The sequence below is a fragment of the Mizuhopecten yessoensis genome, unplaced genomic scaffold (assembly GCF_002113885.1).
Source record: "Mizuhopecten yessoensis strain PY_sf001 unplaced genomic scaffold, ASM211388v2 scaffold2369, whole genome shotgun sequence".
NCBI lineage: Eukaryota > Metazoa > Mollusca > Bivalvia > Pectinida > Pectinidae > Mizuhopecten > Mizuhopecten yessoensis.
This window is the reverse complement of record NW_018404512.1, coordinates 394,912-413,800: the sequence shown is the minus strand read 5'-3', so window position 1 is coordinate 413,800 and position 18,889 is coordinate 394,912. Positions and strand designations below refer to the sequence as shown.

Below are 18,889 nucleotides of genomic sequence, written 5' to 3'. Positions count from 1 at the left end.
GAATACTGAATGAGTTCCGAATAGAAAAAAATAGGGAATTCCTATTACGTCAAATCGAAAATAGATTAAAGGGAGCTCACTCCATTACTTCAAATGTGGCCCATAGATCAATGTCTGTCACTTGACATGAACCTGTCAGCACTGTCTAGGCCAACAATATGAGTGCACAGGTGTAGGAACAGTGACACGGATAGACGTCTTCACTACATATTGCAAGGTAAATGGTGGACAAATGGTGCTGTTATGCTTTTGTTTTAGTCAAGCCGAAACAAATATTGTCACGGGTGTTTTATTTTCGGTTTGTTGCTTTTGTACTTATGTATTTTAGCGTTAATTTAAATGTTGCCTGTTTGATTACATAACAATGGTAGAAATATGCCGGTATTATCATATTTTTTTTTTAACTATTACGACATATTTTCGATATACATTTCCCATAAACTCATTATACGTTTCAGTATCAATATAAGCTGGTAAGGTGTCTTTGAAGGTGGTAATTTGCATGTTATATATATAGCAGTCCTTATACACTCATACACAACTTAAACGGGGAAAGGTATGGTGTGTTGGCACAGTTACTGTTAACCTTTATGATCAGCAATGCTGTGTATAACATATACAGTGTAATGCATCTAGGGAAGGCGAACTGTTGTGTGCTTAATTGTGTCTAATAAATTCCACTGCTCCTCTTTTTACATAGTTATGGTCCTGTACTCATTTTTGAAACATTGTTTTATTTATGGTGTTTTAAAATAAGGACAATAGGTAACAATTCTTATACATCATTACAATTGTTTTTAAACAAAAGGTTAAGCCATGTTGGAGCACCTTGTCTTATACCCTCATTTAAAAAAGTAAGGCACAGCTTATTTTTTCATCATAACACATTATAGAAATATTAAATTGTGGGTGTGTATAGAATAGTGTGGCATCACCAATTAAAACTAACTATTTAAATACTCCCATGGAATTGTTGAGAGTATGCGAGTATAGAAATACAAAGGTCCTGACATTTTACTCTGCAGTTTAATGGATGTTATATGGCCAGTGATGGGAGATTTGTTTCCATCCCTGCATTCATCTTGATAATAGTTTGGTAAATTTTGATTGGTTCTATTACAGGTGACATGGTTTTTCATGTTGTTCCTTTGCATTGTACCTTTCCTGTTGTATTTAATAGTGAGAAAATAAGCATATGGAAATTGATATTGAAGCCAATTTTCATATTTATTTTAGATATTTTTCCTGTATCAAAGATGGCAAACAAAGTCTTGAACTGTAGATTTCCCAGACCAACAGCCTCCTGTCAGCTGTTCTGTTTCCCCTGGGCAGGCGGAGGATCCAACTTCTATGCAAACTGGGGAAACATGCTCCCAGAGTCTATTGAAGGTGACTATTTTGGTTGTAACAGTCAGCTCCAGCTTCAGAAACTTTACATAGACACAATGTATGAGCAAGAGTTAACTGTAGATAAGTCTTGTCAAGAACCATAAGCTTGAAAAAAAGACCCCATTAGTATATTTGAAATATATATATATATATATATATTGATGTAGGATTAGCTGAATGTTGTAGTGTTGAGTGTATCTGTTACAGTGACTGGCCTTACACTGCCAGGACGAGAAGGAAGATTTAAGGAACCTTGCTGTCACTCTCTGGACACAGTGCAAAAGGAAATCATTTCAGCCCTTATACCAAAGTGTAAGGAGCGGCCCTTTGCTTTTTGGGGACACAGGTCTGTACATATTTACATGATCATATATACTATCCAACCTTAAATGGACTGTAAAAATAGATTTTGCCAATAACTGAACACATTTCCTTAATCAGTATGAAAATATGCATGTGTAAATATATTGACTTATCGTGAACTAATGTAGCAGTATTGACTCGCAAAAAAATATGTATTGACTCACCATGGCATATGTGTTGTACAATTAATAGTATTGACTTACAATGGACTATGTGTTGTAGCAGTATTGATCCCTCACAACGAACTATGTGTTGTAGCAGTATTGACTCACAATGAACTATGTGTTGTAGCAGTATTGACTCACCATGAACTATGTGTTGTAGCAGTATTGACTCACAATGGACTAGGTGTTGTAGCAGTATTGACTCACAACGAACTATGTGTTGTAGCTGTATTGACTCACGATGAACTTTGTGTCTTAGCAGTATTGGCTCACAATGAACTATGTGTCTTAGCAGTATTGACTCACAATGAACTAGGTGTTGTAGCAGTATTGACTCACAATGGACTATGTGTTGTAGTAGTATTGGCTCACAACGAACTATGTGTTGTAGCAGTATTGACTCACAATGGACTATGTGTTGTAGCAGTATTGACTCACAATGGACTATGTGTCGTAGCAGTATTGACTCACAAAGAACTATGTGTCTAAGCAATATTGACTCGCAACGAACTATATGTGTAAGCAGTATTGACTCACAATAGACTATATGTTGTAGCAGTATTGACTCACAATGGACTATGTGTTGTAGCAGTATTGACTCACAATGAATTATGTGTCTAAGCAGTATTGACTCACAATGAACTATGTGTCGTAGCAGTATACAGTCAGTGTTAACTATATGTATTGCAGCAGCATGCCATCAAAGATATTTCCACAATAAATATTGAACACAAATCATAACTTTTCCTACACATTGAAAACACTTGAAGAATTAAAATGCATACATTATCATACAATGAAAGTTTTCAATATTGAAAACTTAAACATCTCCGTTTTAACACTTTTCACCATGCTTGAAACATAATGTCATAATTGACTTTGATAGTGAAAGGAATGGCACTCTTGTCAGATTTTGCTTGATAATCTTTACCACAATATTAACTCATTCACCCCTGAAGATTCATAATGAACTATTCCAACCATTGAATTGGAAGAGTTCAAATGTGTCTTCAGGGGTGAATGAGTTAAGTTCCTCTTGGAATCAGTCAGTTTTACTTATTGAAGTAATATTGTTGTTTAGTCCATGGATTGGATATATTCTAGCAAGCTTTTAGCTAAAAGTTTTGTTTTGTTTTGTTTAGGAGTGTTTAACACCCTATCAACAGCTATGGTCATTTAAGGACGGCCTCCCCTGTGTGCAAGATGCATGCATGTAGTGTATGCGTGTGTGTTTTGGGAGGCTGCAATATGTCTAGCTAAAAGAGAAGTACTTTTGAATACATATATGTTTTATATCAAATGTTTTAGTCTTGGAGCAATGATGTGTTTTGAAGTAGCAAGAATTCTGAAGAGCGAGTACAACCTTGAGCCAGAGCGCTTGTTTGTGTCTGGAGTCTCTGCTCCCCATGTAAGTATGAGCTTAAACGTGTCTGTGTGATTTCGTTTAGAGTCTCCACTCCCCATGTAAGTTTGAGCTTAAATGTGTCTGTATGATTTCGTTTAGAGTCTCCACTCCCCATGTAAGTATGAGCTTAAACGTGTCTGTGTGATTTCGTTTAGAGTCTCCACTCCCCATGTAAGTTTGAGCTTAAACATGTCTGTTTGATTTTGTCTAGAGTCTTACCCCCCAAGTAAGTATGAGCTTAAACGTGTCTGTGTGATTTCGTTTAGAGTCTCCACTCTCCATGTAAGTTTGAGCTTAAATGTGTCTGTATGATTTAGTTTCGAGTCTCCACTCCCCATGTAAGTTTGAGCTTAAACGTGTCTGTATGATTTTGTCTAGAGTCTTACCCCCCATGTAAGTATGAGCTTAAACGTGTCTGTGTGATTTCGTTTAGAGTCTCCACTCTCCATGTAAGTTTGAGCTTAAATGTGTCTGTATGATTTAGTTTCGAGTCTCCACTCCCCATGTAAGTTTGAGCTTAAACGTGTCTGTATGATTTTGTCTAGAGTCTCTGCTCCCCATGTAAGTTTGAGCTTAAATGTGTCTGTATGATTTTGTCTAGAGTCTCCACTCCCCAAGTAAGTTTTAGCTTAAACGTGTCTGTATGATTTTGTCTAGAGTCTTACCCCCCATGTAAGTATGAGCATAAACGTGTCTGTGTGATTTCGTTTAGAGTCTCCTCTCTCCATGTAAGTTTGAGCTTAAATGTGTCTGTATGATTTTGTCTAGAGTCTAAGCTCCCCATGTAAGTATGAGCTTTAACGTGTCTGTGTGATTTCGTTTAGAGTCTCTACTCTCCATGTAAGTTTGAGCTTAAATGTGTCTGTATGATTTTGTTTAGAGTCTCCACTCCCCATGTAAGTTTGAGCTTAAACGTGTCTGTATGATTTTGTCCAGAGTTTCCACTCCCCAAGTAAGTTTGAGCTTAAACGTGTCTGTATGATTTTGTCTAGAGACTCCACTCCCCATGTAAGTTTGAGCTGAAATGGGTCTGTATGATTTTGTCTACAGTCTCTGCTCCCCATGTAAGTTTGAGCTGAAATGTGTCTGTAGGATTTTGTCTAGAGTCTCCACTCCCCATTTAAGTTTGAGCTTAAACGTGTCTGTATGATTTTGTCCAGATTTTCCACTCCCCAAGTAAGTTTGAGCTTAAACGTGTCTGTATGATTTTGTCCAGAGTTTCCACTCCCCATGTAAGTTTGAGCTGAAATGTGCCTGTATGATTTTGTCTAGAGTCTCTGCTCCCCATGTAAGTTTGAGCTTAAATGTGTCTGTATGATTTTGTCTAAAGTCTAAGCTCCCCATGTAAGTATGAGCTTTAACGTGTCTGTGTGATTTCGTTTAGAGTCTCTGATCCTTCTTTAGTATGAAGTTATGCCTGTGTGTTTGTAGAGATCACAGTCTAACATGTAACTAAGCTACGCCATACTATAACATAGAGAGATGGCAGGTAACAACACTATCTTGGGCACAAAGCCATCTATAACCTAGGCTTTCATGATTATCATTTGTTATTCTTACAGTCAGAAGAAAGAAAAAAGAATAAAGTGTATGTGAGAAATCTCAATGATGCAGAATTCAAAGATTTTCTCAGGAAACTGGGTAAGTTTAAAGTTTGAAATGGTATAACTGACTTGATGTATTATCACATCCATCACCTTGTCTGTCTGCCTTTTTGTCTGTCTGTCTGTCTGTCTGTCTGTCTGTCTGTATCTCAGCCATACTCTTGATCCTGAGAAATGTCATTATTTGGACTAATTTGAAATTTGAGATGGCACCAGGGCTGAGAATTTTTCACTTTTTATCAGGTTCCAGCAGGGCAAATCTTACCAAATGGTTACAGTATCCATGTACTAGTAGCTTAAAAGTGCTGGTGTGTGACATATTTTCTTTATATCCTCCAAGAAATAAATATTTTCTTTATATCCACCAAGAAATAAGTTTGTAACCTTCTATAAATGTGATCCACATTGGGTACTTATTTGATCCCCGTTTCTTCTCCAAACATTAGGTGGAACTCCAGATGAAATTCTGAAAAGCGAGGAGCTCATGGCTCTGTTTCTACCTCCCTTGAGAGCAGACTACGAACTAGTAGACCAATTTGAGTAAGTGTAAATTATCTGCTATGCTTTCTGCAGCTTCCTTTTAGTTCCTGCCCTCTTCCTTTTCACAATTTCATTCCTTTCCTACATTTCAATCAAACACCTCCTCTAAATACCCTGCAAACTGCTTCTATCTTCCTTTCCAGCCATCCTGAAAACCTCCCATTAAGGCATACCTCTCCCTATTTTCTCTTATGGAACTCTATCCCAGCAATTGTACATCTACAACTCTCTCATTCCTGTCCTACAAATACCCTGCATTTCTCTCCAAATCTCCTCTTTTATTAGTTATCTGAAACTATCCCACCCTTGATCCACTAATACCTTTCTTCCTCTTCTAATAGCAAACACTCTGGCCCATTTTAAAATTCTCTTATTCTGGACCACTTGATATCATCCTAACTTTGCAATCTGATAAATTTCTTATTTTGGACAACTTGATACTATGCCTTTCCCTCCTTATATCTTCCTAGCCTGCCCATTCTAAAATTCTCAATTCTGGACCACTTGATACCATGTCTTAATTACCTCCAAATACTCTCCAATCCTGTATATCCTAAAATTCCCTTATTCTTGACCACCTGATACTATACCTTTCTCTTCTAATATCCACCAATCCTGCCCATCTTAAGATTCTTCGTTCTAGAACACTTGATACCATGCATTTCCCTAATATCCTCCTATTCTGCCAATCTTCTTTACCATCTGATACCATTCCTTTTCTTCCTAGTATCATCTTATTTCAGCCCGTCTTCCAGCTAAATTGTTCCTCTCATTTATTTACTCTTATATCTTCTATTCCAATATAATTACACTCACATCTGTTTCTAATTACCTGAATTAAAATCTTTTAATTCCTAAATACTATAAGGATAAAAGGGAATGTTTTGTGTCTAATAAAGTATCTTGGTTTTGCAGCTATGACCTTGTTGGAGATAAACCTCTGACCTGCCCAATAGATATAACAGATGGAGAGTATGATATCAAGCACAACCTAAAAGGTAGGCCTTCAAACTTAACACACAATATTGACCAACAAACGTTACCTACAAAATAGGCTACCAAACACAGTTTATAGTGTAGGCCAATAAACACAGGCTACAAGTAAGGCTATCAAACACAGCTTATAGTGTAGGTCAATAAACACAGGCTACAAGTAAGGCTATCAAACACAGCTTATAGTGTAGATCAATTAACACGGGCTACTAGTGAGGCTATCAAACACAGCTTATAGTGTAGGCCAATAAACACAGGCTACAAGTAAGGCTATAAAACACAGCTTACAGTGTAGGTCAATAAACACAGGCTACAAGGAAGGCTATCAAACACAGCTTATAGCGTAGGCCAAATAACACAGGCTACAAGGCTATCAAACACAGCTTAAAGTGGAGGTCAATAAACACAGGCTACAAGGAAGGCTATCAAACACAGCTTCTAGTGTAGGCCAATAAACACAGGCTACAAGTAAGTCTATCAAACACAGCTTATAGTGTAGGTCAATAAACACAAGCTACAAGTAAGGCTATCAAACACAGCTTACTGTGTAGGCCAATAAACACAGGCTACAAGTAAAGCTATCAAACACAGCTTATAGTGTAGGGCAATAAACACAGGCTACAAGTAAGGCCATCACACACAGCTTATAGAGTAGGCCAATAAACACAGGCTTCAAGTAAGGCTATCAAACACAGCTTACTGTGTAGGCCAATAAACACAGGCTAAAAGTAAGGCTATCAAACACAGCTCACAGTGTAGGTAAATAAACACAGGCTACAAGTAAGGCCATCAAACACAGCTTACAGTGTAGGCCAATAAACACAGGCTACTAGTGAGGCTATCAAACGCAGCTTATAGTGTAGGCCAATAACCACAGGCTACAAGTAAGGCTATCAAAGACAGCTTATAGTGTAGGCCAATAACCACAGGCTACAAGTAAGGCTATCAAACACAGCTTATAGTGTAGGCCAAATAACACAGGCTACAAGGCTATCAAACACAGCTTATAGTGTAGGTCAATAAACACAGGCTACAAGTAAGGCTATCAAACACAGCTTACAGTGTAGGTCAATAAACACAGACTACAAGTAAGGCTATCAAACACAGCTTACAGTGTAGGTCAATAAACACAGGCTACAAGTAAGGCTATCAAACACAGCTTATAGTGTAGGCCAATAAACACAGGCTACAAGTAAGGCTATCAAACACAGCTTAAAGTGTAGGCCAAATAACACAGGCTACAAGATAGGCTATCAAACACAGACTGCAAGGTAGCTCTTCATACAGACCATTGAACATAACCTTCATGGTAGGCTATCAAACACAGACTACAAAGTAGCTCTTCAAACAGACCATCATACTGAACCTATGTGGTAGGCTATCAAACACAGACTACAAGGTAGCTCTCCCAACATGGTCTTTAATATAGACCATCAAAATTAATCTACAAGATAGGTAGGCCAACAAAAACAACCTACAATGTTGGTGTAGTCGATTTCAAATTTAAACCTACCTCACTACATGCAAGTAATAGCTCGGAAATTACCCGAAAGAAGTTTTTGGTCTGTCAAAAACAATGAGATCCATCTAGTCATCCTAAGTTTGGGGTCAGGTTCTATGTTGCACTGACAACTTGTCAGGCCAATCCGCACCAGGACGTTTTTCTAGCTGTGTGGCAATAAAGTTTTGTTTTTTCCCAGGTGACATGGCTGATGTTTAAGTATTTAAGCGAAGCTTTTAATGTGTTCTTATGGCTTTTGCTTCCCTGGATGAATTAACCTCATTGGAGTTCGCAATATAACAGCTTCTTGGCAGCCGGCGACTGGCGTGTGAACCTCATGTCTTGCCAGCAAAGCTATGACACAAAAATGATGGTGGGTATGCTTGGCAACCTAGTACAGTTTAATATACTTATCAGGTTATAGGAATTGGTCTGCCCACTTTTCTGAGGCAGTTGGTATGGAAGTCGCTCAGTTGTTTCGCATGACGCTGATAGACCGTCCATGATGTGCAGCCATGCAGCAGAGAAGTGAAAACTATAGCTTTGATCCTTGTTTCTAAGCTGTTCCGCTACACCTGTTCTTGTGGAGTTTTCCAAAGGCAACACCCGTGTTCGACATTAACTTTTAAATTTGTATGACAACGTTTCTAGAAAGTGTGCTGTTATTTAAGGTAAACATGTCCACACAATTCAGTCGTTGCCCGTTGATGCTAATGTTGGGTTCAACGTATCTCTTTTCTAGATGTTTTATGCATCCATCTTTGTACTGATCTCGAGTCTCCAATAACCAATCAACACTGCATGTCTGCGTCGAAGGCACCATCGAGGACACAGCCATTAGCAAAGAAGAAGTCCCTGTCATAACTTTGGTTTTTGGTTTAAGCATTCTGAGGTTTAAGAGTGAGCCATCGAATACCGATGACTGTGTCTGGTGTTTTGAAAACATCAATCATCATGACAGAACACATTTAACTGCCGGGTTGAAGCAAGGACACAGCCCTGCTTCACTCCGTTTGAGACAGGAAATTAATCAGTTTCTTCATTGTCACAGACTCTTGCAAATATGTCATCATAAAGCTGTTGCAGAATCTCATTCTTTACGGACATCATACTTCGCCATGATTCTTCAATGGCAATATTTGCAAACAGGTTCCTTGGTCTGCTAGCCATGTGCAGGGTACATGTCACATTCTGTTTCTGATACTTCTATTGTAGCTGTCTAGCAGTAAACACCATATAGATAACCATGACTTTTCCCCAGAAGCCTTTATGATTCTCTTGTAAGAGACCATACTCAAGCTTCTAGTCGGATTCTTGCCTGCGACGGACAGGGTAGTTATAATATGTTGTTCGTTGCAGTCCTAGCGATTTTCTTTACGCTTGTAGATGTGTATGATGTAGACATATTTGCAGCCAAGCCATGCTGCCTTATGCTTCATTTGCTAGGTCAGAGCCGTACCACTTTCTTTGTAAACTGAAGCTCAGAAGAAGTAACAACCAGTTGCAGATTATGACTTTCTGTAACTGTTCTAAGTTGGTATGGCGCCTAGAGGGACGCCAATCGGAACTTGAGGTAGCGAACTAAGGGCTGTATCATAGACGGAAATACGGCGTTGGTCAGTCCATCTTTCGGCGTCACACCTGACATTCGTGACATGTACTTCCAGCCCGACCTTTTTTTCTGACGATGAAATTCGAGTGGAGCTAGGGTGCATTGTAGGGAAGCGGCAGATAGTGGTTGTAACTTGCTGCCATCTTCTGCACTGTTCTGGAGTAGAACACTGTTGCTATATCTCGGTGACGCTTTGGAATGATACAACCGTTCACGTCTTCATATAATATGTCACTGACTTCATCCGGAATCGTCTTGATGGGAGCATATAATCTGATACTGGTAATGAGTTCATGTACACGTGAAATGGAGTCTTTCCGTCGTACTGCAACCGTTCACTCGTTTAGTGGGGCCAGATAACTTGCCAAACAGTGTTAATTTTTTAAGAGCTCACCTGCATCGCACTCGATGTTGAGCCACTCCTGCCAACACACAAGACCATATCACACAAGCTACAATGCAGGTCTATCGACACAACACACAACAAAACCATCAAACACAATCTACAATGTACAATGTAGGTCAATTTACACAACAACCAACAAGGTTTTAAAACACAAGCTACAATTTAGGCCTGTAAACACAACATACGACATAGTCCATAAAGGTAGACTTTACAACAACATTTAACATAGGTAATAAATCCTACAAGGTAGGCAGTTATGAATCACAACCATATGTTACCATGTTGATTTCACTTTACCATTACAAGGGAAATAACTGCTGAAATATTAAATGATGAACTACTCTAACATTCGTTATATTCGCTTAACCCTTTCAACCCTATGTAACTTTAGTAGACTCTACCATGCATTGATATGGATGAGTCCATTATGGTCTACAGTGGTGAAAAGGTAAATTATGAAATGAAAGGGAAATAAAAGGTTTTCAACAATTACGACCCCAAAACTAAAAGAGATATATAGGAGTCCGGTTTCTGCGCCTCCCAAAATAATGGAGACTTCCAGAGACCTAGTTCTTCCAGGAGTCGTTCAGAATAGTCTCCAAAATAATGTAGTGGTTTTTCAATTATTATTATCAAACACCTATTTTCATTGTGAACACTATTGCTAGTATCGATTTTGACATTTCATATTGGTGATCTATCTGTTCTTTTTCTTTTCTTCAGCTTGGGCAGATTTGACCAAAGGAAAAGTGACCACTAAAATGTTACCCGGAGGTCATTTTTACCTGAAAGAGAAGGAGAACATGATGAGGATTCTGGAAAATATATCATCGTACTACTTTGAATAGCATAGGCATTATATACTTATACTTATGGAAGTGTAACACTGGGTATGGCTGGTATAAAAGGATGTATTGACAAGTTTGACATGCATATTGAAAATGTAAAATATGTTGAAGGTTGTACATGTAAAATTGTTATTACTGTATAAGGGTTTAAATGTTAATTAACATTGGGTCGTACATTTAGAATGGACATGGCGGGTATGACACGTTGGAAATGCTTACTGAATATGGCTGGAATTACGGGCTTACTTGCATATTGGACATGACATTATGTCGGAGGCTGTACAATTTATGTGACTGTATAATAATAGGTTCTACATGCTTACTGAACATCACTAGTGTGGCAGGTTGTACATTTAGATATTACCGGTATGATAGGTTGTTCGCGTATACTGGGAAAGTCTTGTATGATAGATGTTTATTTTGGAATTGACCAGAATGATTGGTTGTATTTATTGACCACAGTGAGCATTGCTAAAGCTTCCAATTCTCATTAATAAATATTTTTCATCAATTTGACTGAATTTTTGTTTATTTTATATGAGACCAGTCGGGTACGCCAACAAATTTGAAAAATGTTGATACAAACATAACATGTAGGTAAATATCATTGTGCTGTATTCGTCGTCCGTCATTTTTCTCTGTAGATAAACATAATTTATTTATTTCATCGTTACATGTTCTGATACAGACCTTAACGTACACCAATAACTAGGATGTCTCCCAGGTTTTTGTGTTTTCATTTCAGCTATGAAATACTGTTTGGTTTTGTAGTATTAGCTCAGTGGAAAGCTGTTTTCTGTTTTACCTAATCACCACTAGAAAGTCTGGAAGACTCGTTTAGAAACGGACATTAACTTACTCCTGCAATATCAGATGGATAAATCTGACAGCAGATACTATATCACCCTTACACATACTTGGTAGCATATTAACTCACTTCTAGAGCATTTGACAGACACGCATGAACAAGACATGAACTCATCTCTAGAACTTTTGATAGACACTTGGTACCAGATTCTGCCATAACCCTAGACCTTGTTTTATCTCGCACATGGTTACAGAACTGATGACCATAACATTTCTGCGGCACAGACCGAGACCGCATAGGTAGAAATCAAAGCCAACGTAGTTTATTTGTCATATTGTCATGTCTATATTCAGATAACCTTGAACAGACTATCCAATCAAATTACGGTTGAAAACATTCAACTTATATTAACAGATTTTTCTTTTCACATTGATGAATATCGAATCAAACTTTGGTAAAACCTCTTTTGTATCTAGGAAATTATCAAAATCCCTTATTTGACCAACTGTGAGGTGTAATATCTACATATTGTGTAATACTGAATATTAGAAAATTAAAAAGTTTCGCAAGAACAACTGCAGTAAAACAAATATTTGTCAAAAAAGATGCACCATAATCGATGTATTTGGGGGGGGGGGGGGGGGGGGGGGGGGGGGCGGACTGTTGATAGTTCAATTCCTTTGCAAAACAGTGATTCTTGTGCACGATGCACGATATTTTGGCACTTATTACGCTTTTAATTTCCTATTCTCAAATGTTACATTTAAGTGATAACTACCCTTCAAAGTTGATAAAACAAGTGATTTCTTAACCACAATGAAGGAGAACAATATTCCCCCCAAGGTTGTTTCTTTTGAGTTTATTATTCATCGCTGTGAACAAACATCAAATACATTATTTTGAAAATTAGTTTTATGTTTTGATAGGCCATATTTTCAGGTAAATAACTGGATTTATTATTTAATCAATTATTCATGAAAGAAAAAGAAACGTTTCTTCATGTGGGAGAATATTTATGAAACTCGTTATTAAAACTATTGATATGTCATATATGAAATAAAATAATTAAGTAAAATAATATGATATCGTTTCATAGATATCATTTGTAAAACAAATTTGTCAATCAATATTTTGCGGTTCTTCACTTTACAAAAACATGATATACCTTCCGTCATCTTTTTATCAGCTGAAAGTCTTCGTTAAGTTTGTACGCTGAAACACTCGGCCTAGGCACTATGCAATTACCAATAGTATTACTTCCTCTTCTACCTGCATAGCACGTGTCCACACAAACACCTGATTGAAACTCATTTGAAATCGTTGAAAGACAAGAAGCGAGATCCGATGACATTCAATAGCTTTATTATTTTTTTTCCGTTGTTCATTGTAGTTGATATTAGCATATTTTGGTAATAAAATTTCACAATTTGTAAACGTAACGTACCATTAGGTGAATATGATTATAAAATGCATTACGTCAATATATTAGAACAATATATTCATTATAAAATAAGTACATTTTAAAACAATACAATGTATATACATTATAAAATAAGTGTAATATGTGATAACAATATAAACATGCTTGAATAAGGTTGGACAATATATACAGTATATAATATGGAGAGATTTCGTCGATTCGTTATTAAACATTTAGAAATAATGGGTATAAGTGCTTGATGAAAACATTTAAAATTTCAAAGTGACCAATGACAGAAGTTGAAATTTAATATCGATGAAAATAAAACATTATGCTATGAAACGGATCCGTTTTGATTTAATAGTCATAACAGTTACACAGTGACGCCCGACAACAAAATATGTTGTTATACTTCTTATATATCAGAATACCGACAATACTGCTGGTACTTCACGGAATCTACATACAAGTAAACGAGAAAATTACCTATGTCATTACAGCTGGTATATCAGTGTCTACATCATCCATCACGGCTGGTCTATCAATGTCTACCTCAGCCATAACAGCTGGTATATCAGGGTTTATTTCAGCCATCACAGCTGGAATATCAGTGTTTATTTCAGCAATCACAGCTGGTATATCAGTTTCTACATCATCCATCCCGGCTGGTATATCAATGTATACATCAGACACAACAGCTGGGATATCAGTGTTTATTTCAGCCGTCACAGCTGGTATATCGGTGTCTACATCAGACAGAACAGCTGGTATATCAGGGTTTATTTCAGCCATCACAGATGGTATATCAGTGTTTGCATCAGACATAACAACTGGTATATCAATGTATACATCAGACACAAAAGCTGGTATATCAGTTTCTACATCATCCATCGCGGCTGGTATATCAATGTCTACATCAGACATAACAGCTGGTATATAAGTGTCTACATCAGACATAACAGCTGGTATATCAGTGTTTATTTCAGCCATCACAGCTGGTATATCATTGTATACATCAGACACAAAAGCTGGTATATCAGTGTTTACATCAGACATAACTGGTATATCAGTGTTTATTTCAGCCATCACAGATGGTATATCAGTGTTTATTTCAGACATCACAGCTGGTATATCAGTGTCTACATCAGACATAACAGCTGGGATATCAATGTCTACATCAGACATCACAGCTGTTATATCAGTGTCTACATCAGACATAATAGCTGGTATATCAGTGTCTACATCATCCATCACAGCTGGTATATCAGTGCTTATTTCAGCAATCACAGCTGGTATATCGGTGTTTATTTCAGCCATCACAGCAGGTATATCAATGTCTACATCAGACATCACAGCTGTTATATCAGTGTCTACATCAGACATCACAGCTGGTATATCAGTGTCTACATCAGCCATCACAGCTGGTATATCAGTGTCTACATCAGACATAATAGCTGGTATATCAGTGTCTACATCAGACATAACAGCTGGTATATCAGTGTCTACATCGGACATAATAGCTAGTATATCAGTGTCTACATCATACATAACAGCTGGTATATCAGTGTCTACATCAATGTCACCAAATCCAAAGTATTTCATGTCAACGACAAGTTCAAAAAGACCTCTGTCGTAGCAGATGGTACAAGACGATATCGTCATCTATGACAACAAGAACTCAAGTTTCTGCATGAATGGGATAACAAAACCTTCATTATACCAGCTGTTACAACACAATGTTTACATCAATGTCAACAAGACCTCATATATTCAATCGTCGTTACAGTTATGTCATCACAAGCTATACGTAATGATTGGACATTACAAGGTATAGTTTATGACAAAATAACGTACGACGTTACAGCTGGCACATTGTAATGTCTACATCAATGACAACAGGACATTCACCATTACAGTTGTTATAGTAGTGCCTTTATCAATGACAACAAGACATTCACCATTACAGTTGTTATAGTAGTGTCTACATCAATGACAACATGACCTCAGACATAACAACATGTACATCTCGGGGTTTATTTCAATAACGCCCAGACTATAGTTATTATAACTGTTTATCACAGTGCCAATACCTACATCAGTGACAACAGACCTCAGTTATTATATCTGGTGTATCACAGTGCCAATACCTACAGCAGTAACAATAGACCACAGTTATTATATCTGGTGTATCACAGTGCCTATACCTACATCAGTGACAACATACCACAGTTATTATATCTGGTGTATCACAGTGCCAATACCTACATCAGTGACAACAGACCATAGTTATTATATCTGGTGTATCACAGTGCCAATACCTACAGCAGTGACAACAGACCACAGTTATTATATCTGGTGTATTACAGTGCCAATACCTACATCAGTGACAACAGACCACAGTTATTATATCTGGTATATCACAGTGCCAATACCTACAGCAGTGACAACAGACCACAGTTATTATAGCTGGTGTATCACAGTGCCTATACCTACATCAGTGACAACAGACCACAGTTATTATATCTGTTGTATCACAGTGCCAATATCTACATCAGTGACAACAGACCACAGTTATTATAGCTGTTGTATCACAGTGCCAATACCTACATCACTGACAACAGCCCACAGTTATTATAGCTTGTGGATCACAGTGCCAATACCTACATCAGTTACAACAGCCCACAGTTATTATAGCTTGGGTATCACAGTGCCAATACCTACATCAGTTACAACAGCCCACAGTTATTATAGCTGGTGTATCACAGTACCTATACCTACATCAGTGACAACAGCCCCCAGTTATTATATCTGGTCTATCACAGTGCCAATACCTACATCAGTTACAACAGCCCACAGTTATTATAGCTGGTATATCACAGTGCCATTACCTACATCAGTGACAACAGCCCAGAGTTATTATAGCTTGTGTATCACAGTCCCAATACCTACAGCAGTGACAACAGCCCACAGTTATTATATCTGGTCTATCACAGTACCAATACCTACATCAGTGACAACAGACCATAGTTATTATAGCTGGTGTATCACGGTGCCTATACCTACATCAGTGACAACAGACCACAGTTATTATATCTGGTCTATCACAGTGCCAATACCTACAGCAGTGACAACAGCCCACAGGTATTATAGCTTGTGTATCACAGTGCCAATACCAACATCAGTGACAACAGCCCACAGTTACTATAGCTGGTGTATCACAGTGCCAATTCCTACATCAGTGACAACAGACCATAGTTATTATAGCTGGTGTATCACAGGGCCAATACCTACATCAGTGACAACAGCCCACAGTTATTATAGCTGATATATCACAAGACCTTCGTCATTATACATGTTACTGGTTTATCACAGTTCCCCTGCCTGCATCAGTGACAACTAACTACCAACAGGGTTCAACAATTATACGGCTGCAATTAGTCAATGTGCTCAAAATATAATCTGTATGATACAGTTCAACATAGTCTTTGTCACAATAACCAAGGATCGTAAAAGATATTACACTATAAATAGAAGGTCGTATCTGGTCATAAGTATGTGTAACATGGTTGGATCTGTGCATCTGACCATGGGTAGACGTTCTGGAAGTTTTCCTGAAGTGAAGCACTACTACAAAACGCCTGAGGAAATGTTGGTAAAGGAGTCGTGTCACATGGAGTCCCGTTGCTACCAGAAAATGTCTGTCCTGGGAATGTCTGTTCGATAAAGAGTCTGTCCTCAAGGGACTGGCTGTCCGTTACATCCCCTATTCTGCTATCACCAATAGGAATTAACGGATTTTGAGCGGATGTATATCCGTCTGCAAACATTGATGAGTTTTGAAAGTTTCCAGTTTGTTGTGAAAGAAAGTTTGCGATCCAATCTGAACTCTGGCCGGGAATTCCCGGTGACACTGACGCACTACTGGACATACCGTCGGAGCTGTCAGAGAATGAACGAGGACTACAGTTATCGAGGCTGTGGTCACAACGAGGCATGGAGAAATTGTCCCGAATGGAGTCAGTCCATGGTCCGGCGAGGAGTTCCTGTAGCTCGGTTTGTCCGAGTATTGAATCCAGCGTGTCAGCCGGAAATTCATGATTTGTCACGTCTGAGCATAACTGTAAGTCTGTATGTGTGTTCTCTGTGGCCTGTAAGACTTGGTCAGGATCTATTCCCTCTAAACTAGACGCGGGTTCAATAAAAAATGATGGAGGCAAGTTGCGTTTTCGTAGCGGAACTTTAGTAGTTGAAGTAGGTTTTGTCGTTTGGTCGGTACAACACTTTTCGTGTAATGTTTTAGGGTCAAACAATGCCTGGAGGGACTTGATCTGTAGTCCTATTTGCGTTGTTTCCTTTCGCGAGCATTTCGTTTGGCCTCCATTACACAATGCGCCCTGTATGTCGACTTGCCTGCCCTCTGAGTGAGAAGTAGATGAGTTTCCGCACCGCTTTAGCTGCTTTTGTAAATATTTTCTGTGGTTCACTTTTCTTTTTGACCGGGAAGGTTTGTCCAAAGCAAGTTTGATGTTGCTAGACGCCATGTCCACAAAACTGAGTAAGTTCGAAGTTTCGGAATCGTGAGGTCGTGAGCTAACTGCATTCCTTGGCTCCCCCACTTCCGGTAAGAAAGGCAGAGACATTACGCTAGTCATTTTGAGTTTACACTGAAGCTCACAGGTTTAAAATACTATATCATATGAGCGTGTCCAAATTCCATACTACAACACACACTTGTACCAAACAGTAAGTTTCGTTGATATCAAACGTCATCGAACTTCAATATAAATTTAAGATGAATTGTGTCTCAAACACATTGCCTGGGCTTCTGACTGCTGGAGAGACTCAAGTCCTTCGAAGCATAACGAGGCACGACCACGTCCAATCGTCCTGGATGTTCACACATCACATCATTGTCTCACCAGTTTACAAGTAAAACAATGTCAACCAAATTGTCAAATACAAATCTCATATCCATGCACGGTAGCGGTAAGGTTTAACTACCCGTCAATTCAATGTGCTGCTGTGAGGTACACAATACGCCGCCATGTTGCTGTATATCCGTTAAAGAATTTCGATGGGAACACGAATCAATGTGGATATTTACCTGGGTTTAGGCGGTGTTTAGTGCTGCATTCATGAGCACACGTTTGTCGACTGAGGTGTTCATTTGGTGTACCGCGACTTAATCCCTGTCACTGCTCTGACGCGCTCTTCATTAACGACCGCCACATCCCCAGCTCCTCCGTCAGGGAGGGGCCTCTAGGGGTACATCAAGTCCGATCTAGAACAATACCAATATCAATAAACAAAATACCATATTAGATGAACAAAGAATTGCTTCAATATAGACATACAATTTTTCTAAAAAGAGGTTCTTTGGTAGAAGGTCGAAGTAAAGTGAGATACACATTCGATTGTCCAAACATTATAGATATGTTTTAGCATAACTATTGAGAATACTTATAACTTTTTTCTCGCACTGGTTTATTCAAGAATAAATGATACCATTGTATACAATTCCAGTCGTTCCCCTTGTGAGGCCCCGTATGATGATGAGCGTATCGCAAGCGACCCTCCCCGTCCTTACCTTTCAGGTTTTACGGTCCATGGCAGTACCTGAATGGCTAGAGCTAGCACTAGGACAAAACTCATATAAAGTGTTGACTCGTTGTTCTCCCGTACAGGTGCGTCTTTACCTTGCGAGATGTTCACCTCATAAAACTCTCCAATTTATCAGGCTTAAAAATCGTTTAAACCTTCGTGTCTTATAGTGTCTCCTGCTGTATTCACAGGCTCAGTCAATATGTCTATTTGTTGGTCTTTGGGAAAACTTTTA

At 38.4% G+C, this 18,889-nt stretch overlaps 2 protein-coding genes across 2 annotated transcripts; one reads left to right on the top strand and one right to left on the bottom strand.

The window, feature by feature from the left end:
* Positions 1-70: 70 nt before the first annotated feature.
* Positions 71-11,341, top strand: LOC110445787 (S-acyl fatty acid synthase thioesterase, medium chain-like). The gene is made up of 8 exons (XM_021490576.1): positions 71-217; positions 1,237-1,389; positions 1,597-1,735; positions 3,225-3,324; positions 4,884-4,962; positions 5,372-5,465; positions 6,381-6,463; positions 10,701-11,341. The coding sequence occupies exons 2-8, from the start codon at positions 1,257-1,259 to the stop codon at positions 10,823-10,825; spliced, it is 753 nt and encodes a 250-aa protein (XP_021346251.1). The 5' UTR covers positions 71-217; positions 1,237-1,256; the 3' UTR covers positions 10,826-11,341.
* A 5,257-nt stretch (positions 11,342-16,598) lies between these two features.
* Positions 16,599-17,717, bottom strand: LOC110445799. The gene has a single exon (XM_021490592.1). It carries the CDS (start codon positions 17,703-17,705, stop codon positions 16,599-16,601), a length of 1,107 nt encoding a protein of 368 aa, XP_021346267.1. The 5' UTR covers positions 17,706-17,717.
* Positions 17,718-18,889: the final 1,172 nt, after the last annotated feature.

What these genes read in the sequence shown, in the direction of transcription:
- LOC110445787 (XM_021490576.1), top strand. Translation starts at nt 1,257, where the DNA reads ATGGCAAACAAAGTCTTGAACTGTAGATTTCCCAGACCAACAGCCTCC. An exon ending in GCTCCCAGAGTCTATTGAAG is followed by an intron (nt 1,390 to 1,596) that starts GTGACTATTTTG and finishes TATCTGTTACAG; the next exon opens with TGACTGGCCTTACACTGCCA. An exon ending in TTTGCTTTTTGGGGACACAG is followed by an intron (nt 1,736 to 3,224) that starts GTCTGTACATAT and finishes CAAATGTTTTAG; the next exon opens with TCTTGGAGCAATGATGTGTT.
- LOC110445799 (XM_021490592.1), bottom strand. Translation starts at nt 17,705, where the DNA reads ATGACTAGCGTAATGTCTCTGCCTTTCTTACCGGAAGTGGGGGAGCCA.